The following is a 24,793-nucleotide window of genomic DNA, read 5'->3' on the forward strand; positions in this document are numbered from 1 at the left end:
TAAAGTTAATCCGCGATAAATCCGTGAAAAAAGTGATCAATAATTAAAGTATTATTTTTAATTCGATAATCCGATATTTTTATGGAATTGTATAAATATTGGCCACAAACCCAATAGAAATCACTTCAGTTTCTGAATTAATAGTGAGCATATCATATTGACAAATTCCTACCCCATGAGTACCAAACGTAAACATGCATCGTATGACGTTCTGCAAAAGCTGAATGTCATAGAAAGAATACGAAACGGCGAAACTCGCGCTAAAGTTAGTAGAGAGTTAGGCATACCCGAGTCTACATTGCGTGGGTGGATTAAAGATGAAAATAAGTTAAGAGGATTTCTTGATGAACTTGATGAGGGTGGTTTGAAACACAAGAGATCTAGAACAGCACAAGATCCTAAGTTAGACAAGGCAACGTTCAATGCATTTTGTGAAGCCAGAAACAATTCCCATATCTGGACCAGTTATTCAAGCACAAGCAGAGAAACTACACAAGGAACTTCATGGCCCTAATGCAGATCCAGAGTTTACTGTTTAAATTTAATAATTTATGCAACTGCGCAATATCGCTATCACGAGATTTAAAATGGCGGCCCGCATGTAACACGGGAAGGCGAAATTCTTTATATTATTAATAAATCTTAATCAAAATTGTGTTGTATATTTTATTTATAAAAAAGGGGAAAAGCGAACCATCGCAATGCATTGGTCGTTTGTGTTAAAACGGCACTTGTCTATTGTATCTGAATAGTCTATACATTAATATTATAATGATCACGCAATGGCCCGGATGAGGCTCCTCGGCGGAGCTGTTGGCGACTTCGGCTTAACGGCGCTCCACTGTATTAAATGAAAGTTTCAGAATAAGCTATGATTTTTTTTAAATCACCATAAAAAGGTGTTACAATAATTTTAAAGATTAGTCTTGATGCATATTACTTGCACTTTTAATGTGTACTTGTAACTGGAATTGAAATGGCACATTTTACAACCAGTTAATTTGAAAACACATGCAGTACACACACACACAGATGACTTCACAATGTATGCTAACAATTAACAGTGCAGGGCTTACTCTCTTTTCGTAACACCACTGATGTTTCATGTAATGGCCTGATTATGGTCATTTTTCTCTAGAGCACAATTTTCACTGATAGAAGCTTTTTCTTCACACTCCTGATATTTATCTTACCATTTTTGTGATAGGTTTTGTTCCATTTTAAAATTGTGTTATCTCCAGTAGATGATAATAACATGCCCAGACTTTTACAGGCATTTAAGAGGACATTGCAATGTCCAAGGTTATAACATACATTTATTTGTCAGATGCTATTCTCAACTCAATTTTTGGTAATTGGTATTCCATCCACCCATGTGTTCTGCACAACTGGTAATTTGTCATGGAATAAAATGGTTCGTCTTTACTAGAATTAGGTCTTTCACTGCTCAACCTCAATTAAAATATTTGTAAATGTGTACCTATTTTAACATTATACACGTGACAAGAAATAATACTCAGCTATATTTTGTTTTACATAATTTATTATACTAGACAACAGTTATAGCAATTTAAACCACCCAGAATGATTTTTTTTCTAATAAATGGAATATTTTTAAAGAAAAATATGCTTAAAGAGCATATACCCCAAAGATTAACGAGCAGATTCTATGAGCTCAAAAGAAGCTGTTCATTATTGTTATTTCAAGGTTACATGTAGTGAAAAAGTTCTTACTGTGGAATTTCTCTTTCTGGTCCCCATTCCTCTTTATCATATTCCCTGGGAAGTAAATGTCCATGTCCTACCCCGGGGTGAGGAGTCATATCAGGGGGTCTAAGAAGTGCCTTTCCAGATTGGTCTCTTGGCCAGTCAGGAGGCTCACAAATCCACCTGTCATCATCTTTCCATCTTGGTCTTGGTTCAGTACCATCTTCCCACATATCTGAACAGTGATGAGGAGAAACTCTGTTTTGTCCTTGAAGTATACCATGAGGCTGTTCATTGTTCTTCCAATCCATGGGTTCCTTCAATGTCAATAATTTTACAATAAACTTAAAAACTGATCATATGCTTTAAGTTTTAAGTAAAAATGCAAAACTTGGGTATAAACACAGAAATAAAAAAAATTACTTCTCTGTATAAATACAAATTATGCTTCAATACCATTGAATTTTGAAAAACTTCAGAATCAAGTTTTAATGTTTTCTGGACATTTATGTTGTATTTTTAAGTAGGTATTCCATACCAAACCACTGTCTTGCTTTAATACCAACAAAGTAATGATGTGACTTAATGAAGCAGTACAGTCACAAATCAATTTTATGTCAATCACTTTGAAATTATCTCTAGAAAGGCACAAACTTATTACAAATACTATGTAAAAAGTTCTTGAGGAAAAGATGAGGAACTTATTTCTGAATATTTTATGATAACAAAGTTGTATTGCTAAAAGAAGGTAGAAAAGAAATAGCATTAATAGGAAAACAAATTATCTTCAAATTAACTGAATATACACTTTTGAAGAAAGTGCAAATACAAAAGTCACTAAAAGGTTCAAAATAGAATTGTTATAAAGTACCATAACAGTGTTTTAGTACTGTAAGTAGATGCGAGTTGTAACATGGCTATATTAAATTAAGTATTAGGTCAATAGAATCTTTATAACATACTTTACATTTTTTAACAATGTATAAAACACAGTGAGACCTCTACTATTCAAAAAGAAGTTACACCCACATGTTAATGGTATTGTTATGAAAGTTCCAACCCAAAGTGTGAAAAATCTCTTTAGCTATCAAATATTTAAGTTCAACATCATATGTCAATAGCTTATTATCATTTATTTTACAATTTTAGATAAAAAAATTAAACAGCTAATTTTAATCATACCAATTAAAGAAACTGTGTTCAATACCAGAAGGAGAAAAAAGTACTTTATTGCGTACTGATCTGTATGACAGAAGTAAAATAAACTTACACTTTACAGTTTTTAACAATTTATTTTGTTAAAAATTAATTTGAAAAAGAAACAATAAATAAATGTTTTAGACAGGAATGACCGTAAAGTTCTGCTTATATTCACAGGCTACACTCAGTTCTGACCACAAAACTAAGTTGAATACTATGAATCTATATGAAAAAAAGACTTAAAAATACTTTTGTCTTACTGTGAGTTATTTATAATATGGTGAGTCATGATATTATGTGTATTTGAACTAATATAAATACACCATGATTTAAATTATTAGAAATGTCAGCAAAAACACCTTTGACTTGATTTTGAATATTATTGCACTTTGGTTTGTCACATATATTCTACACCAGACTGCTTTTCTTTCAACTTAAGTTTTATCTAACACACACAACATGAGAAAAGTAGCTTACCATTCTTCTCGGGGAAAGGGTACGACTTGGGCGTTGTTCTGAAGCATCATGGTATAAAGGACTACCCACAGAACCTTCCATGCGAGCAGGACTATTCCATGGACTTCCTTTGACAACCCTTGGTGGAGAGTCTCTGTGACGATCTTTTAATATGTGAGAAAATCTTTCTGAGGGAGAAATATGTTCTCTCCATTCTAGATCCCTGTCATGCAATAAATCTTGGCCTATGTTCTTGTTTGAGAGAGGAAGAAGAGAATGATGTGACTTGCTTTCTATTGTTTCATCTGAGTTTTCACGGTCTAGATCATCTGCTATAGACTCTTTTTTAACTGGTCCAGACACTTTTCTCATATCCACATCTTCAAGATTTGAAAACAATTCTAATGTGTCTTTTTTACCCATGTCTTCATTAAATATGTTTCTTTCTTCATTAGATGCATTTTCCTTTGAACTATCTACTTCTGATTTCTTCTGTTCATCACTACCAAGCTGTTTTGAAGATGCACCATCAGAATGACCTCCTCCTCTTAAATCAACATCCATTGGTGAATCCTTTACTTCAACCTCGGCTTCCTCATTTAACTTGACATCAGAAAAGTTCTCAGATATATCAGGTGGCTTTCTTAATTGTTTCTTCTTAGCCTCATTAGCTGCTTCAAGGTAATCTAAAATTTGATACTGGGGCTCTTCCCCAACTACTATAGTTGGTGGTGGACCACCCAACCTGATTTTGCACAATGACCCATCTAAAAGTACATCAATTGGAGGTCCATCAAATCTTGCTTCATAAGGTTTTCCATCTATGTAGATTTCCCGAGCTGGAAGCCCAAATTTTATGGTATGTTTCTTTCCATCCAATTCAAATTCTTTCATTTCATTTTCAAAGTGTAAGGTGATGGGATCCTAAAAATAATAAAACTTAAATGAATATCTTGAAACTCTTAACTTCAAAAGTTTAATTTTTTTAGAAACACGCACATCTGGTTACTTATGCAGACATTACGTGCATATCTTTGATACAAACATATGGTAAAAATAAACAAACCTTATGCACTAGTTTATTAAAATATGTAAATGCAATACATCATTTACATAGCATATAAACTGCATTTCTCCCTTACATTCTTATTCTCCTTAGTAAGATCATTTGTATTTCAGAACATTTTTAAACATGAAAGTGAAATTTTCAATGTGGGAACAGTATCTCCAAGAGCTATATGAAATGACAATTGTTACAAATGTTCCTACTTCAAGTAACATCACAACAACAATGGTGGATTATGTTTAGTATAATTAGATATTTGAATTAGTAACAACTCTGTAATTTCCATTAATAAATGCATACAAAATATTAGCTATTAAACCTTTCATGATGGGTCAAAGAATGAAAGGCCATGTCTTACACTTATTTGTCTTCAAAATTTTATTAAACTACTGTTTCATGAATTTATGTCAGTAAGTTTTGAATGAAATTGTAGATAATTTAAACTTTATTATACATGAGTTAATATCGCAATTTAAAAGTCAAAATTAAAGGAACACACCTCAATATAGATTTAAGTGAGTCATGTGGTATGTTGAATGCAGCACTTTAAAATTAGATGCTTCAAATGTCAAAATACTAAGTATTTTGTATAAATGAGGAATTCAAATTACTAATGCTGACAAGCTAGAATGTAAAATAAGAACCTCTTATCCATTTATTTTGCTGAGACATGACTTTTGCACTAGATTCAAACACAGTGGCCCCATTCACCTCTTTCTACTTTTGAAAATAGCCCCTTACATACACTTCAAAATATAAGGCATGTGAATAACCAATTGACTGGCATATTTCATATATATATATATATATTTAATATTTCTTTCAGCATAGTGTAAATACCTTCACAATATATGGCAGTCTTTCAGTTAACATAGTCTTTCACTTTCACATAAAAAAAAATATTTTTAAACTATTTTTATGAACTAAAAATTTTGTCCATGAATATATCACGTATTTGTTTTGAATAGTCTGTGTGCAAAATAATTTTCATGTTAAGATAAAATGTAATTTTTCCTCACCTCAAGAATCTCAACTTTCCTTTGTGTATTCCCCAAAACCTAAATACTTTAAAATGTTTCTTCCTTTCAATACAACTTTATATTTTATCTCTACCCTATCTCAAAATAGGATCAGTCAATTTGACTGACCTAATAACCACCAAAAGTATCAAAATAAATCTAAACTACCCCCTCTTTCTTTCTAGAATGACTTCAAATAGTAAAACAAACTACATTTGTTTATCCTAAATAGCTTTAAGCTTGTAACAGTATACATCTATTTATAATTAAATTTTATTGCTCTATTGCCCTATGAACTGTGCCCAACTTCTATCCATGTCATTATAAGACATGAATCACTCAAGCAATTAAATTATATTACCCATGAGTTACTACAAGCTGATTGTGTGCCTTGTAAAAATTTTTGTATTTTACCTAATCTAATCTTAAGTAACCTGAAACAGATCCCTATTTCTACATTTTAGTTACTTTTATAATAATACATAAAAAACAGATAAGGAAAATAAGAACTTACTCAATAATTTTTTTTGCTTGTTGTTTATTGTTGAACAGTGTAACCCTAACTTTTTTTTTAATACTAATGATATTAATGCACTAAATTTTTATATAATTAAATAATGCACCAAAAACATAATAATACTGTGCAAAAATAATCAATTTCTCCTAACTCTCAAAATTTTTTCTGCCTTTCTAACTATGCAAAGAATTGTTATAAATACATTCAATCTTGCCATGAACTTTCTTATGGGAGTGAGGGTTGTACTCTCACTGAAATTGTAATTTATCTGTTCTGAGCACAATGTTACATAATACATCATTTGATAGATGAAAACCTTGACTTTCTATCTGTTATATGTACTAGAAACTTAAATAAAAGAAAGAAGTATTAACATATACTGAAAGAGAGGATGTAACAGGAGCAGTATAATTTTCTGTTCAATATCTGTGTCACCAACAAAATTGAAGGCTATAAAAATTATGGTTCATCTACGGAATGACAATTTTATAACGAGTAACTTACACTTAATTTCATACTTTGTAAGGAATGGTGGATAAAAAAGGAAAACAAGATGCCAAAAGAAAATATGTCATGTGTCACACAAGGGAAAATTAAGGATTTTTAAAATATTGCTTTGTAAAATTAAGCATTTAAAACTTGTATACTACAGTGCTATACTAATTGGTATAACATAAACAAAAAGTAGTTTAATAAACTTCTGAATGTAAGACACATTTTACTCATCAATAAAGTCAACTCATTATGTAGGCTTAAATTCATTAGTTCTAGGTTGTATGTTCCGTTTCCTTGTGATTTCTTCAAAACTACTATAATTACAAAATTTATGGATAGTTTATCAGGAATATTTTCTTCAAAGTATCCATGAATTTTTCTGTTAGTTCTTGTGACTGTAGTCAAGTACCAAAATTCTGATACAAGATTTTTTTATAAACTATACTACTTTTCGAGGTTTCTTTGTCAAGGTAAGTATGTCTTATACTTCTATGCTATTTTAAATAAAAAACAAAAAACTGAAGTACAACTATAAAGGTTTTTTTAAATATCAAATTACTAGTTCAACTATGCTTGAAACCATGAAAAGCAATTTAAAAAAAAAAATGAAGAAATTAATTCACCAACCTTATCATTTATAAAAACTGGAACAGGACTGCCAGTGAATGCTATTTCTCGTGGGTCACCACGATTCACCATAACTACAGCCTTGTTTCCAAAATAGTAAATCTGTTTTACTTCCCCATTTAATTGGATAGGCCCTCTTTCTAGCAACATTAAGTCTTGATGATGGAACTTGTCTTTGACTTTTTTCTGTACTAATGATCTTTCATCATTTGTTCCACCTGTTCAGATTAGTAAGTATATGTAAACAGTTGATGTCTTAACATGTTTTCATGACAGAAACTTGTAATATGCAGAGCATAACTCAACAATTGAAATATATATAGTTTGCAGTAACATTTTACTTTTCAAATGATTTTAAAGCTGAGCAAAATTATTATTATATCACTAAATAAATTTAAGGTTGAGCTTCAGAAATAACACAGCATGATCAAATTTTAATGTAATTTCAGTGTTATACATAAAACAATCTTATGCTTAAAAACTGAAAAAATAACAGATATAGGCAACAAATCAGTTACAGCTTTGGCTGGTGTAACCCAGTCACCTTGATAAACTTTGATACCAAAAATAAAGAATTGACAATTCATTTAAAATACTAGTATACAAACGTCTTCCTTGAAAATCAAACTACATAAGTTATGTGAGAACTATTTACAAATACTTATAGTATTACAAGGATGTTTTATCTTATTTGGCACACTTGAAGGTATAAAGTATACCTTCAATTTACAAATAAATTATAGAAGTCTGTGATGATGAGAAAGCCCACTTGTAGAGAAAAATATATGTAAAAACGGTTGGTATGGGTAGAGAAAAACTATGTGAAACTGACAATAACCAAAGAAGGTCGAAACGTTGTTTGCTCCTCTACAGTTTTTTTCTACTCATACCAACCATTTTTACATATAATTATAGAAGTTCATTTTTCAAGAACACTATGAAATGTCTTTGGGTGTCTATAGCACACTGCATGATATCAAGCCTTGTTGTATAAAATACATTTGTTCTTGTTGTAACAATTTCTTTCACCCCTATAGAAGTAAGTAGAGAAGCCAAAAACATGAAAAATTAATTCAGATCAGTGGTTCTCCACTCAAAGTACACATAACCCTGATGACATGCAAAGACCTTTTTGGTAGTACATGAGAACCTTTGAAATAAATTAAAAAAAAGATATACATCACACCTGAAAATGGGAGAGCAATCTTGGTGAGTTACCAAGTATTCCATTTGCAAAAAGTTAGTCAGAATATTGTAAACTCACCCTTAAATGCAAGAGGTAACTTTTTATCAATAAAACCACATTTTATTATTTTTTACAAATTATATGCACCAGGAATATGTCACTGGCTTAAAGATCTCACTGGGCTTATATTTTATGCAATGGTTGAGAAACAAGGGTGTAAGTAACTTCTAAAAGTTGAGCTTGCCGAGATGCATTGTCAAAATTATCTGGTCTTAAGTCAATGGCCTTGATTAAGGTTTCTCAAGGAGCATCAAAATATACAATTGTTTTATGTTTATTGTTACAAACATGGTATGTTTATCAAATGGCTCAGAACTGTAACCTGGTATGTTACAACCTTCAATGTATAAATAGCAATAACAGTAGAGACACAAGCTTGTTTTCTTCATACTTAGGACCATAGCTTCTTTTTAACTCTGACATGAAATACATAACATAATGTTGACTGACACTCCATAAAAGGTTGTGGTATGCACACTGTGATCCTCACCATTGTGTATAGGGTTAAAACCAGTTTCAATGATGCTTAAATATGACAATAAACATCATTTGCTAAATAAAACATTTTGAAAATCAGATTGTCTCACTAAACATTATGTTGTGTGTAAAATACTATATTACTTCAGTAATTTTTAAAAAATTTGTTTCTGAATACACAAACTACAAAACTGAACAGTTCACCCAACACATTCAAGATACCATGCAAACTTCAGCAATTCTACAACAGAAATAAAAAGGTAAATAGAGATGGCAAAAATTGTAGTTTTGACATAAGGTTAAAAATTGACGAAAGCCATACAGTTTCTAAATGAAATGGCACGAAGTCAGTAAACGATATTACTGCAATCAAGGTATTATTTTAGTAGTTTTTATGTGCACACACGTCATAGGTAAACATGAAGTTTATCAAAGACTGTGGTATTTATAATTGCATTTTAGACATCCTAAACATTACATTTACAAGGTCATCAACTTATTTATTCATTGAATGAAATCACATAGCCTGAATATTGTGTTTCCATGCAAACTGAAAAAGTTGCATGACAGCTGTTGCCTAGATCTAAAAATCGCTATAAAAGCCAACCAAATAAAAATACCTGTTTTGCTTCTAAATTCATTTTCTAGGTTCATCTGATCTTCTATAAGCCATGTGGAAGCATGATTAGGTTTTTTATTGAAACTACTATCCAATCTGAGATGAGATAGATAGCCATCCTGTTCTTGAATAAGTTCTTCTGGTTTTGACTGTAAAGAAACAATTTTATTAAGATTACAAAAACCAATATTCCAATTATTTGTCCTTTACTCATAAGAAATTATTATTGATAACATACTTAATCAATTTTAACCACATAATTAGTAAACAGATATATGAATAAAATGTTCTGTAAGATTAAAGAAAACAGAACATACTAGACTAGATGAATGCCACTGTCCAGCATGTGACCGCTGTACTTCATATAGCTTATGCAACTGTTGAACAAACTCATTATGCTGTTCAGCTGTTAAACGTCCTGATTTTAGCTGGTCTTCTATTTCTTGAATAATTTCTTTTTGCTTCTCAATCATCACTTGAATATGTTGTTGATCACGTAAAGAAGTACATACATGCCTGTAAGTAAAAATTGTGAAATACAAACATAATTTCTTTGTTATGCCTTTTGCATAAATCAGAAATGACATTTCAAGCATATAAACTACAAAGTATACAATCAATTCTCAATACACTTGAAGGTATAAAATATATAGATATTCCAATTACAGTACCAAAATACAATGAAAATTTACTTAAAATGAGAATCTCACTTTACAAATAAAATCATCAATTAATGTGTTAAGGATGAACTAGTATTATCATTTATCTGTCTATGGAGCCTTCAACCTGTACCTAAAAATTACTTCAGATATTTGCTGGGTCAGTAAGAGGCTAATAATTTGTCTACTTTATTTTTAGATATTTTTACAGACTGATAAAATTCTGGAAGCATTTTTTTAAATGGTAAAATTATAGCCAAAACAAAACTCTTTGGTATTTGCAATATTTTTAGAGAAAAAGTATTCGTCATTTAAAAAAAAAAGTGTGTGTGTGTGTGTATACATATATTAGTTCAGTTAACCAGTTTGCTGTTAATGGGCAGAACTCACCTTCTTGAAAATCCTTTCCTATAAGAGTATGGGTTAATGTGCAACCTACTAAGAAGCGGTCGGCCAAGACGATCATATCGTCTAAGATTTGTATCTTGAAAGCCCCTTTCAACACTTGGACCTTTTCCAAGCAATGATGGTCTATTTACTTTTTCTCCTGAATTAGAGAGCACAACAGATGGAAATACTATTATTCTAAACTTTTATTTAGTACATAAATGTCAAAATACTGTTAAAAGATGAATCAGGATTACCTGTCTCAAAACTGATGAAAATGTTATCACAAGAAAAATTAAACCCTAAAATTAGATGAATTTACACCATATAAATTTTGTCTTACAGTGTTTATTCCATTTCCTAACATATGAGTAAAATAATTCCATTGTTGCTTCAATTTAAAAATTATTATGAAACTATTTAAAAATAAATTTAAATTTCATATATACTAAATTTTTAGGTATAATTGAATTCTGATAAAATTATGGCAGTCAATTTATATCAAGCAATGAAAAGTCAGAAACAAAGATAAGAAAAACCCCAATGAAGGACAAAACAAAAAGTTAAAACTGTATAAGATAAAATAAATACTTAAAACACATCAAAACATATAGCAGATTCTATCTCTTGGGGTTAAACTGTTTTAACTTTGTCTGGTGCTTCAAAAGTGTTTGATTTTATAACAATTATATATTCAAAAACTGTGTTTTGGTAGCTTTGGAATTAAGTACTCAGAAGAGAAAAAAAAAAAAAGAGTTAATATACCTGGAAATTCTTGTCTGAGATCTTGATCCTTTGTTCCCAAGTGAAATGGACCATCCATATTCTCTCGTGCTGGACGAAGAGGAATTTTGTATTCATCTGGATGGGATGCTTTAAATTGAGCCCAGCCTTGTTGTGCAGGGCTTTTGGGTGATAAGAGTTGGCCCATAGGAAATTGTCTGTAGTCCTGATCTTTCTTCCCAAAGAACCTAAATTTCAAATGTACCAGTCAGAAACTAAAATTGTCTGTTCTTACTAACTCTTGAAATTCACAAAAATTCTAAATGGTTTGTGACATATCTTATAAAAAAGAATACATCTTTATCTAGATATTTAATTACAGATAAAATAACCTGTATGGGTATATACAAACATTAGTATTTCATATGGAGTCGTATTTTCTTTAAAAAAACAGTTTTTAAGAAAAAAGGTCAAAATTATATGTTAACCCTTTCTGTCTAACAGCAGACAATCCCACTTCAGTATTAAGTTCACATATCAACTTTACAATGATTCAGGTATGAACCTAAAATAAAGAACCAAGAAGGAATCACATTTTAAAATAAAATCTAAAATAAGTTTACAGCACTGTTTTTCAACCAAAAATATTTTGAACATTCATCTGTCAAAGCTGGTGTCAGCACCAGCAAAGCAATCCTAGTCTAATGCAGGTGATATTTTTACTTGCTCTGCTGAACATTAAAATGAACTAATACTACTACTTTTGTATATAATAATAATAAAAAAATAATTCTATTCTTAAAACAGTATGTTCCACTTCCTTAAATAGACAAGTTTTGAAATTTAGATATAGCTGCATTCTTTGCTAGGTATATTTTTTAAAGCTTAAACTTTATTTTATTAAAACCAAAGTATTTTGTTCAGTGCAACATTTCAGTGAGTTTAATTATTACAATAAAATAATATAAGCTGAGTAGAAAGGGTTAAATTATTAGATAAAACTAAATATTCATTGTGAAGCTCTAGTCTCACACACAAAAGTTAGCCTTAACTTTACAACCTTTTACTTTCTTCAATTTTCTTCTTCTTTACAGGTGGTTCTTCTGCATTTTCCTTGCTATCTTCAGTTGTATTTTCTAAGGACTTTTTCTCAGTATCTTGGAGATCTTTGTCTTTCTCACCAGAATTATTGCTCTTTGAAGTTGATTTTTTGGGAATAGTTGTAAACACTCTTAAATCTACATCTTTTGCTGGGAATTTATCCTCCTCCTTCTTTTCTTTGCTGTAAACTTCTTGATTTTTAGGTAACTGACTTTTTTCCTTAGATTTTCCTTTTACAGAATTCTGATTGAGTGTCTTTCTTCCATTCTTTTTAGGAATTGGAGACCGAGATCGATCTCTGTTTGAAGAAACTCTGCCTTTCTTAGTAGGTTTCTTTAGATCATCTTTTGTTACCATTTTATTTTCTATCCGGGAGTCCAAATCCCGAACCTTCGTGTCCTCTTTTTTGGGAGATATAGATTCTTTGCTTTTCACATTTCTTTTCTGAACATTTGATGAATGTTCAACACTGTCTTTCTTTTTTTCTTTTTCCACACTTTTAGGTCTTTCTTTGTTTCCAATCTTCTCTCTGGTTCTAATTTCAACAGACAACTTATCTTTTCCTTGTTTCTGAATATTCTTTTTGTTTTGATTTATCCTACCAGTTTTTGAAATTTCATTACTTGAGATTTTTCTATCATTAGCTGTTTTTTCAGATTTAGAATCACTGCTTTGTTGTTTATTGTGCACTTTGTCTTTGCTATCTTTTCCAAGTTTACTTTTACTTTCAAAAGTTGGACTTTTTATTTGATTACCTTTTGTAGTTCTATCTTCTGTGTGTTTTAATGGCTGTGCTGTTGGTTCTCTTTTGGAAGGACTAAAAAAAGACTTTTTTTCAGTAGACTGCAAATGTTTCGATGGCAAAGGTTTAACAGCTTCAGAAATAGTTTTGGCATCAGTTACAAAAACTGTAGCTTTAGTACGTTCAGATATTGTTGTGGGTAACATATCACTGCTAACATTAACAGGCTTAGCCGGAAGCTTTTCAACTGATCTAGAATTAGTTTTTTCTGAGGAAACATCATTGTTCTTAGATGATGAAGTCGTCGAAGGCACAATGACTAATGAAGGCACAGTTGAAAGCACTGCTTCAGAGCTTCTATTAATGCTAAGTGGATCTACTGCAGCTTGTGTTGAGCTGGATGCTGGACTAGTGACAGAGTTTGAACGAGGATCTCTCTTCAGTCTTGGATCACGCATGGAAAGTCGTGGATCCACTGATGAAATCTGCACAAGATGAAGAAACAAAGATTTATGGACAAAAACATACCTATCAAAGTAAGTAGTACTACTAGCATTTTTTCATTTTAAGTAATAATTTTGCTTGGATGATTAACTGGAAAATAAAATCAATACATGACGATGTAATTTAATGCATAGAATATAGCAGTGCATTTTGAAAATTGAAAATTATTAGTGTGATAATTAACTTTAGAGATTTTCTTTGCAGACAAATTAAATATTTAAAAATCAAAGCTACTTTATTATTTTGAGGCATTTAAAAGTACCTATAAATATTGTAAAATAAGAACTACATCAACTATTTCAATGAGCATTCTTGTTTTCCATCCATAAGACTTGTAATTACTGATTGGAGTTACTTCTATGTTTTGTAATTCTTAACAATTTTAACTCATTCATAAAAAAACCTTTAAAATTTGCAGTAACCTAGATGTAACAAGTTTTAGGAGGCAGAGGATAAAATAGTAAATCATCATTCTTCTTTCAACCATAAAATAACCTTAAATGTTTATATCTTGAACAAGTCTTCTCTCTGTAAAAAGTCGCAAACAATCTGCAAAACAAGTTTGTTGGTTGCAGCTATACCACACTACAACTTACATTATAATTAATAAGCAAAATAAACCAAATGTTAAAAGTTATTACAAGTATGCTTCAACTATTTCATATATGAAAATAAGGGAATATAAACAACACAGATGTGTTAATTTTAACTATTTCTTCCAAGCAAATCTCACTTACCTTATTTGTATTTTATTTAATAGAAGAATCTGATGAAAAATCCTTTTAATTTCTTAGATGTTAAATTCACAGCTTAATGTACTAATGTATGTTTTAAATAACAATAAAAACTTATGAATACAATTTATGAGATATCTAAACATATTCTCACATCTGTGAAAAATTACAGATATATTGAGAAAAAATAAACATTTAAACTATTGTTTTTCTACAGAAAATAAATAAAAGTGACTTACACTACTTGTTAAAGACATAGTAGATGAAATAGGATGTATATTTACACTTGCAGTCACAGGTGGCTGGAGTTGAGTAGATATACGCTGAGAAAACACTTGAGCCACATTCTGAGCTGGCTAATGAAATAACCTTAATGATTAGTGTAATGTAATGAACATGGTACTGATTATTTTAGGTACAAGATCTACTGTCAGTGCCCATTACTTCATATATTATTTTGCTTAATACTTTTATAAAATTAAATAGATGAACACTACTTTTAATACACAAATAATGTTATGCAACGTAATGTCATTATTACATACGTTACTATATTACAATGATGTGTAAACACAAGTTTTGTATTATAACCAAAATGATGTCAACCTGACTAAAGTACATACAGGTTTTGGAAATTGGATATATAATTCCTTGTCATGATCAGTAGTTTATATAAAAACATATAAACGAAAACACTTTAAGCATTTAGTGAAACTTATATGCATGTTTTATGTTTTTATAATCACCAAAAAAATGGTCTCTCTCAGATTATACATAGGATTTTAAATATAACAAAATTACCAGAGAAGTTGCAGGAGGATGTATTCTTTTCTGCTGTTCAAGTTTGGACTTAGCTTGCATGAACTCCAATTTCAATTTTTCCTTCTGTAATCTCATCAGTTCCTGCTGTTTAAGCAATAGCTGCTGCTGCACATTTTGTGGATTCTGTTCTTCTTTGGGTGTTTTCTGTAGTTGAGACAGAGTTAAAGTCGTACATGGAAACATTCCTAAGAATTCATTAACCTTTTTGTTTTTGGATGGTTTGCCACCTGTTACACTGACAAACTGTTTTTTGGTTGGAACAATTCGATTATATATTTGTATCTGATGAAAGAACTATATTAATAATAAAATCTGAGTTGAATATGGACATTGTGTGTTTTACCAAAAATACAACACTGTGGAATTTTATGCTGCTTTAACAGCATTAGCAAACACATTCCTTTTGAAGACATCATAATTTAATGCACCCTATCCTTTTAGTGTCTTTAAATTGTATTAAAAACTGAAGATCTAATAATTGTTTCCATAATCTTCCCATAAACAAAATATACTTAAAATTACTTTAAACATGATGAACTGTTTACAACTTGTTTAGCAAGTTGAATATGCAACAAATGCCTGCATTTTAGCACTAACAAATTGGTTCAAAATGTAAATAAACTGTATTAGATGAAACTTTTGAAAATATTAATTTTAATGGTATTAGTACAAGTAACGTGTTAAAATCAAGTTTCAGAGTTAAAGAATGTAATACTCACTAATTGTGTGATTAGTGGAATCCGATACTCAAGTAATTGTTGAGCTTATTAATCAATTACTTTTAATTGTGTGTTTACTCTCACAAAATGGCCAAAAAATGACAATTTAATTTATTCTTACATGAGTTGACTGAAAACAAATATATACCCATGGTGAGCACAGCACAGGTAGTCTACTGTGTAACTTTCTGCTTAAGAACAAACATAATAGCAATATTTCAATTACTTGGATAGTTGGAATAATCAAAAACAGTAATAACTAGAAATCCTAATGTTGATTGTGAGTTGTGAGCGACACTAACCAAATATGCTGAACAAACCTGAATTAATAAAAATTAAGAAAACTAGTTAATTACTTTGTGACATTACTTGATTTGATTTTGACTAACTGATGCTCAAATATAATTATGTTGATTGAGTTAAATGCCAAACTCAGATCATTCATTGCCATAATGGGAATGACTTTTAAAATTGACTGACAGTTGTCAGTGAGGAGCATATAAAATGGCATTACATTTTGTACTTCAAATCCTTTGATCAACGCTCTGACACGCTTACAAAATCATACCAGCCAAACAGTCTAAAATGTAATGTTATGCTTGAGGTTTTACTGTACAATAGTTGAGCTTTTTCAAACCTAACATAACAAAAAGCTTGTTAAAAACATTTAGAAAAGTTCTTTTTGTGAAGACAAGCAATGTAACTTAATTCTATGAAAAATCACTAATTTTTCTTTTACTCATTCTTAAGTCTGCTTTATTAATGATGCTGCATTATTTAGAGCAGTTTAAACCAAATTGTTGGAATATTTAATGTCTGTACAAAGACTTAAATGTATCAAAGTGAAAAGGATAATGAAAATAGTTCTTCATAGTGTTTTAAAAACAACAAATGAATTAAAGCATAAAAATGTACTGAATACTCACATAAATTTTTAAGAACATTAAAAAATATTTAGTGTAAATTTCCTCACCATGAAAAATAAAAATTGTTCCCAAAAGCCTTAAAATTTGTAAATTATTAAACAAACTGAATTTAAAACAATACTCTTCCAGTTTCTCCAATCAGAAATTTCTTTTTGACAAGCTCTCATCATTCAGTGTTCAACTAAGTAACGTGAACGAAGAAAACTTTCCATCTGATTGCTTCAAGTCACATAAAGATATTGGTATAATTCATGTAGTAGGAAAGCTAGTGGCTTTTTGGAAGTTGTCATTAAAAGAATCTGTCTGCCAAGCTGGAAATGAAGTTCAGCCAACTATGATGAATAAAATTTTGGAAAGCTCCATTTTTCCGTTGACAGAAGTTTTCTTTGTAATAAAGATATATTTTCAATGGGCTTATTATAGTAATTTGTACCCAAGTAGCATTGTTTATTTATTTAGACTTCCCATGTGTCACATTTTGAGTTGTTAAACTAATGTTAAAAAGTATGTGTATAAATTGCCACTTGATGTTTTAAATCTTTAAGACCTTTAAAGATAAATTCATTGTTGATTTCAAATTCTAGCATTTAAGCTAATATGGTTTTTAAAGTATTTTCTTCACACCCATTAACTTATTACCACTTTATCACAGATTAAAATATTGCATTATCCTGTATCAAATGTACATTTTTTCAGTATGTGTGGTAATTTTACTTATTTCAACTAATTAACTCACATCATTGTGTAAATCTATATATTTAACTATAGATAAAAATGAAACAGAAACCCTATAGCCCCTGGACCTACACATTTTTAGAATATCATGAGTAAACTGCAGATATATATACACACTTTATATTTACATTATATTCTATCACCATAATTTGTGTATGATTTTATGGTTCCCTGATCAATCTTCAAACAAAAAATAAAGATATGTGGCATGTTGAGGTAATACACGAGCTGAAAGATATAGAAGAATTTGAAATAGTAAAAGCAAGTCTTCTAGTTTATGCAATCAGGAAAGAGAAAGGTGTATCTGAAATTTGACAAATGATACCAGTTTATCTAAAATGCATTCAGTGTTTTTAAGTAAAATACCCTAAAAAAAAAGGGGGGCATACAAATAGTGTTTATTAAGCCCAATTGACATTTAATACAGCAAGAGTCACTTCCAAGTAAAAACTTCAAAATTAAATAAACCACAAGAACACTACACCACACTAGAAAATGTGAAGTTCATGTCAGTTAAATATCTTAAGTAAAAACTAATTACACTTGCTAAAATGGCAACAGGCCTGGAAATATTTTGTTTTGGCCAGATAAAGTTGAACGTGACACTCATTTTTAGATTTGAATTGAAATTCTAAATGTTGGTAAATATACACAGAATTTTCGTAGACATTAATACCAATCATAAAGTAACACATAACACACACTTCCCCTTCCCACAAAAATTTATTTTACATCAGTTTCCTCTCCTACAAAAGTGGCTTGATGTTTTAAGAAGCTTGAACCAAATAAATCAAAATGGTTGTATTTTAAATGAATGAATGCAAGTACAGTGAAACCTTGTTAACCTGAACTCACTTTTAGTGTGTTTTTGTTTTTTTTACCAAGAGACATCCAAATAGTTTAATCAGTCACTTTAAATAAAATGGACACTATCAATAACAGTAAATGCAGATATTTTGTGGGCAGTAATTATGTTGTTTCTTGTTCTAATAATTCCCTACTTTACTATCATTGAGTCACATGCAGATTACTGAAACATGTATCCAAAGAAATACACATTTGTTGTAAGAAACATCCATTTGTAGCTGGAATGGAACACTAGGATTACTGATGAAATCTCCCACTGTGAGGGATTGTCTACATGTGAAATAACCTAGGCTGTTGATGTTTTAGGCTAATGAAGATTCACTGTACATGTATCATGCTTAAACACGTATTATTTCACTAGTAATTAATAAGCAAAGTGCAACCTTTTAGAATAAAAATGCTTAAACAGACAACCATAAATGCTGGTAGCCATTTGGTAAATCTTCCTTGATACTCATCAGTTAATCTCATTACAGTATGCAGTGACATTGACAAGATGCATATACCATAATGTCAATCTGTTTGACAGCCTACTGTTACTAGTTAAGATAATAGTTTAAAACTTGAAACTGTATATGGAGTGTTCCATGTACATATATTTTGATATTAACACATGGTTATTTTCTACAATGGTTAGTTTTGTGTATTCACTACGAATTACAAAATATAAATTTAAAAATGTCACTTTAACAGACATCTCTTTTCAGTTAAAAATCTAGGTATAATGGGATTTAACTTTAATTCTGGTATATTTTAAGGTTTAAAGCATTCAAGTTTGCAAATTTCATATGACAGTATCATATCAATTACCATTTCTTGGAATGTTTACCTTTTTACTCAGTTATTTATTATTATTAAAGCTGTTATTATACAACAAATATATACTTGTGGGAATTTTATACAAGACAGATGATATGTGTACCATGTGTTATATTTTCAAAAATAATCTCTCAAAAGTTTAATGGCATATTTTATCATCTTTTGTCGTTTTTCTTGTATTAAAATCTTTTTCAGATTTCAAAATTCAAACTTAAATTTTGTTTAAAACTTAGGTACTATTTGGAGAACTACAGCAGGTTTTTAATAGAAGATTTTTACAATTTATTTTCACTGCACCTTTCTGTATTTCACTGGTGTTTTTGTATTTTTTTTTATCAATATATGAAGACCTAAAATATCCACATTAAACTGAAGTACTTTTATAAAAGAAGGTTCTTCTCATTACTGAAGTTTCATTTCTACTTTACTTGACATTTTTGTATGAGTAATAAATTAAAATATATGCTTTACTAAAAATGAAACATGAAGTTATATTTGCAATGCAACTGTACACCTTATTTCCTTAACTATGTAATAGTTAATAAAATTCACCTTCAAAGCTTAGTGCATGAAAACAGAAATGTTAACTGTGTCAAGTTCCACATTATCAGTACAGACTATAACTGGTTTCAAGTGCCTTATAAAATGTTCATCTATATAAAGCTTTGAAGATATTAACTCATGCAACTAAAATTAATTTATATTGTGGTAAATTATCAAATACTTATTTAGGAACTCTAAAATGCAACTAAGCAAGTGTGCATTTAACATGTTTCTTCTTTTTAATACCAGAAACATTTGACATCTGGATATCAGTATGCCCAAGTACCTACTAATATTTAAAATTATATATATAAAGATGCAGGGACTTGCAAATCTGACATGTTTATATTAGAATAGCAAAAAGCCGTTACCAAGGAAATAACTATACTTTCAAGGAATGATTTTCCTGTAACGCTGTGGGTTGAATTCATAGCATACAAGATGATATTTTAAACACCTACATATTTCATTCACTGCGAATCCGCAGTAATTCAATTAATCAACATGCTGCTAAAGCCTCTAACATTCTCCATGAAAGCAGAAAAACCTTCCTAACAGAGCACTTAATACAGCAGTAAGCTCTAAGACCATACCTCCTTCTAAACCAAAGGAACATCCTCAACAGTGAAGGGCAAGCCATGGTTATAAAAATTAAACCAACTGATCCAAGAATTCACTGCAATACTAACAGGCATATCTTCTGGTACCATTAACAAAAACAAACAATGATTTAAAACTGCAATAAGTTTACAAATCAAAAGGTTTACAAGAATCTGACTCACAGTTCATATTATTACCATTCTATGAGAAAATGGTAAAGAAAGATGAATAATAATTTTATTCTATCATATTCTGGTTAAGTTACCAAATGCAGCTCCAATGTACTTGCATGACTTCAGTATGCTTAAATACTGTCTTGTAAACCAACATTATAAGTTCAGAATGGAAGGTATATATGAAAAGTTTATTTACATGTGTGTTCTCAAGCAACAGTGCCTAATCATGCCCATCAATATGATTATAAACAGAAGACAGTTTCATATATATATATATATATGCAACAAATTAAATTGCACTGTTGAACAGCAAAGAATAACTCATAGCTATACACTAAGAATAGCTCATAGTATAAGAAGCGAATACAGTGGTACCTTGGTTCTCGAACTTAATCCGTTCCAGAAGGCTGTTCGAAAACCGAATCAATTTTTCCCATAAGAAATCCTGAAAATTAATCCGTTACAGACCTCCAAAAATTACGCATTATGAAGCATTAAGTAAAAATATTGCTTATTTATACCTGTATAATAATACTTACATGCATAAAGTCAACAACAAAAACTATAAACACAATAAAAAAAATGAAAATTTAACTGCACTTTACCTGTGCTGAAAAGACATGATGGCATAAGTGAAAGGTGGTGAGGAACATGGAGAGTAGAAGGGTTATTATTAAAAAACTTCAGGTAACTCTCCTTCTGGGGTTCTTTCTCTTTTCTGTCTCTTTGCACTGCTACAACCTGCTTGAGACTCACTGGACCTATTTCTCACTAAAAACTTGTCTAATGAGGTTTGTTTCTGCCTGCATTTTAAAATGTTTCTGAAGTAAGACATGGCATTGTCATTGAAAAGGTTTATGCTGCAGTTTGCTACAGCTTTGTCAGGGTGAAATGTTTCCACAAAACTTTGTAACTCTCCACTTGATTACTGAACTAGGAACATCCTCCTTTCCCTCCTCCTCATCTGAAGACACTTCCTCAGTTGCCTTCTGTTGCTGCTCCTTCTGTAGGTCTTGGAGTTCTTCTATTTTGAGCTCAGTGTTGTGGTCTTCCACCAACTCCTCCACATCACCACCACTTACATTCAAGCCCATACACACCTAGCGAGAAAATATCTTCGACAACAGGCTCAGCCTCAAAGCCTTTAAAGTCTCTATCTACTACTGAGTCTGGCCACAATCTCTTCCAGGTTGAGTTCATGGTTCTCAGACACTTCCCTCCAGGCTATGTCTATGATCCTCAAGCAATGGAAGATATTAAAGTGATTTTTCCAGAGCTCTCTGAGGGTTAACTCTGTGTCAGAGGTCAGTTCAAAGCACCTTTGAAACAGTGCTTTGGTGTAGAGTTTCTTAAAGTTCGATATGACCTACTGGTCCATGGGCTGAATAAGAGGAATCGTGTTAGGGGGCAAGAGCTTCACCGTAATGAAATTGTACTCCTCCACCAACCTGTCCTTCAAGCCTGGTGGGTAAGCAGGTGCATTGTCCATCACAAGAAGGGCCTTGAGTAGCAAATGTTTTTCTGTGAGGTAATTCTTCACACTTAGGGCAAACACTTTATGGACCCACTTCATAAAAATTTCCTGGTTACCCATACTTTACCATTAGCCCTCCACATGACATTTAGTTTACTTTTCAGGACATTATTTTTCTTAAAAACCCTCGGGTTTTCAGAATGGTACACAAAGCAAAGGCTTAAGTTTTAAGTCCCCACTTGCATTACTACAAGACAATAGAGTTAGCCTGTCCTTCATTGGCTTGTGTCCTAGCAGTGACTTCTCCTCCTTGGTGATGTAGGTGCTCTTTATCATTTTCTTCCAAAAGAGGCCTGTCTCATCACAGCTGAACACTCATTATGGAATAATACCCTCAGCTCCTACATGGTCCTTAAATTCCATAACAAATTTATCAGCAGCATCTTTGTTAGAACTGGCACCCTCCCCATGTCTCACCACTCTATGTATGCCACTTCTGTTCCTAAATTTTTCAAACCACCCACTACTAGCCTTAAAGGCATCACTTGCATCAGCACTTGTTCCAGGGGTGTTTTTCAGGAGGTCAGCATGCAACTGCTTTGTTTTCTCACAAATGATAGTCTCAGAAATGCTATTACCAGCTAACTGTTTTTCGTTTACCTAAATCAACAACAGGTTTTCTATCTCTTCTTCCATTGTTTGTGATCTTTGTTTCGTAAGCACTGTGACTCCTTTTGCAACAACAGCTCTTTTGATGACCTCTTTATTTTTCAGTGTGGTGCAAACTGCAGACTTCGCCATACCAAGCTGTGTAGCAAGGTCAGACACGCGAACACCACTCTCATACTTTGCTATGATATCTTTTTTCACCTCTATTGTGGCCCTTTGAAAAAACAAACAAATAAAACACTGGAACGTTCAGAGCAGATTTTAGTGGGGGTGTGGACTGAGCGACAGGTGCAGATAAAATGTTTTGGGCAAGCTTGGTGTAGGCTAAAATGTTCGAAGGGTCGTTCGGGTCATCAGTCAGGTTATTTCGGGGGTTTGGGCCATGACAGCTTGGTTCAGGAACCGAGTTTATGTTCGAGAACTGAGGTACCACTGTAGTCTATTGTGATAATTTCCTGTCAACTAGTGCAAATTAACTGCAAATACCAAAAATTTTGCAAATGAACTGGCCAACACATACAGAGAAGGCACTTCTCGTCGTTTTTAATGAAAGTCAGTATCATGTCATCTTGAAAAACTAATTTCTATCTAATGCTTTTTATAGTAAGATAACTTTACTTTGTGCACTTTGTAAAGTTCTTACAGAGTGAATTATCATGTAAATATATCAACACATTCTTAGTGTTTAAAGACAGATTTTAAGTTGTGTAAGCTACAAGCTGAAAACAAGTGAAAAAATATACTTATGTAAGATGTAAAAAACAATGTCATACATAATACTGGCCAGTTGCAAAATGTGGAATATATATGATACATTAAAACTATCAGCCACCCAAGCAAGAAAGCAAAATGGAATTTGTAAAACCTTTATATTTTTTTAATTGTTTCCAACCCACTTTTCCACGTTGACTCGTTCATGTAACTTACTGAAATACGTAACAGTCACTAAATTTGTTTAAAAATAAACAAGTTATCATCACAAATAATACAAAGGTATCCTTTGCCAAGTTTCACAATGCTGTAAAATAATAATCATTTCAGTTGTATACTTGAAAGACTTTTACAATTTTGTGAAATATCCTAAATGCCTAAAATAAAACAGTGATTAATTCAATGTTAATTTCATGTTGTTTTTATCTACCTTAGAGATACTAATCTGTTTTTAGAACAATGCTGTCAATGTTTTGTATTTTGTAAGCTAAAACATCAAAACATGTTGCACAGTTTAAGGTAGTAGTAGTAATGTTTAAAAAAAATCAACTTTTGTACTTAAAAATTGTGTGATTATTTTAAAATCAAACACAGAGAACTGTGAATAAAAACCAACATTTATTACATAACCAGATCAGGTACATGAAAAATGGAAATATTTCAATGGAAAAGACCAAGAAAACCATTAAGATTTTCTAATTTCATGTCAAGTTCTTCAAGCTTTTTTTTCAATAAAAGATACTGTTTTACATAATTTTAAGAATTTTATACTAAGATTAGATACATTAAAGAATTTTCAAAGAGTATTTTTGTTTCAATCTTTTTGTGAAACAAAAAATGCAAACCTTTTCTCTACCAGCCATGAATTACTCAAAATGTTCTCTAAAAGCTAGTATAATAACTGTTTCTTAAATGTTATACATTTGATTAATAAGTATGAATAAACAGTATTCATCAATACATGGTTTATGTTAAAGTATTTCAATTTTAACCAAATGTTCTCAGATGTGGTCCAAGATGCACATGTATATTTATTCTTCACGTGAACATTTTGCATTCCAATTTGTCAGAGGTTAATTCATAAACATATCTTATGTATAACATTTTCGTATCACATCTGATTTTTCGTACCTAACAGACACATTTTACTAAAACTGTCACATTTTCATAGTTCATACTGAATTGCTCAGATCAAGTACCTTTCAAGAACTTTCTAAGCACTTTTGGAAGCTAAGATCTACAGCAAAATCAATTGGATTCCATTGCAATTTTATAAAATTCCTAATTATTTGTTCAATGTACAAATGCAGACTTAAAATAAATGAAAATTTGTCGCATTAAACCCCACAACATACATTCAATTTAAATATATCTATATATTCTGCTATTATAATATTTAAGTAATTTTTCAAAAAGTCCCCTTTTCAAGCACTTTGAAGGATGTATATGCAAC

The 24,793-nt window shown here is 31.0% G+C and overlaps 1 protein-coding gene across 6 annotated transcripts in view; it reads right to left on the reverse strand.

Annotated features, from left to right (window-relative positions):
* The window catches only part of Pcf11 (Pcf11 cleavage and polyadenylation factor subunit), a 65,907-nt gene that overhangs the window by 25,053 nt on the left and 16,061 nt on the right, over nt 1–24,793 (reverse strand). For all 6 annotated transcript variants that reach the window (XM_076464952.1, XM_076464953.1, XM_076464949.1 and 3 more), the window contains 10 exons: nt 15,081–15,245; nt 14,519–14,635; nt 12,259–13,526; nt 11,241–11,446; nt 10,479–10,635; nt 9,747–9,945; nt 9,431–9,578; nt 7,088–7,305; nt 3,385–4,287; nt 1,735–2,024 (listed from right to left, as the gene is read on the reverse strand). In XM_076464952.1, the coding sequence (XP_076321067.1) occupies nt 1,735–2,024; nt 3,385–4,287; nt 7,088–7,305; nt 9,431–9,578; nt 9,747–9,945; nt 10,479–10,635; nt 11,241–11,446; nt 12,259–13,526; nt 14,519–14,635; nt 15,081–15,245 (3,671 nt within the window). The remainder of the gene's footprint in view (nt 1–1,734; nt 2,025–3,384; nt 4,288–7,087; nt 7,306–9,430; nt 9,579–9,746; nt 9,946–10,478; nt 10,636–11,240; nt 11,447–12,258; nt 13,527–14,518; nt 14,636–15,080; nt 15,246–24,793) is intronic.

This window comes from Tachypleus tridentatus, chromosome 10 (assembly GCF_004210375.1).
Source record: "Tachypleus tridentatus isolate NWPU-2018 chromosome 10, ASM421037v1, whole genome shotgun sequence".
Classification (NCBI taxonomy): domain Eukaryota; kingdom Metazoa; phylum Arthropoda; class Merostomata; order Xiphosura; family Limulidae; genus Tachypleus; species Tachypleus tridentatus.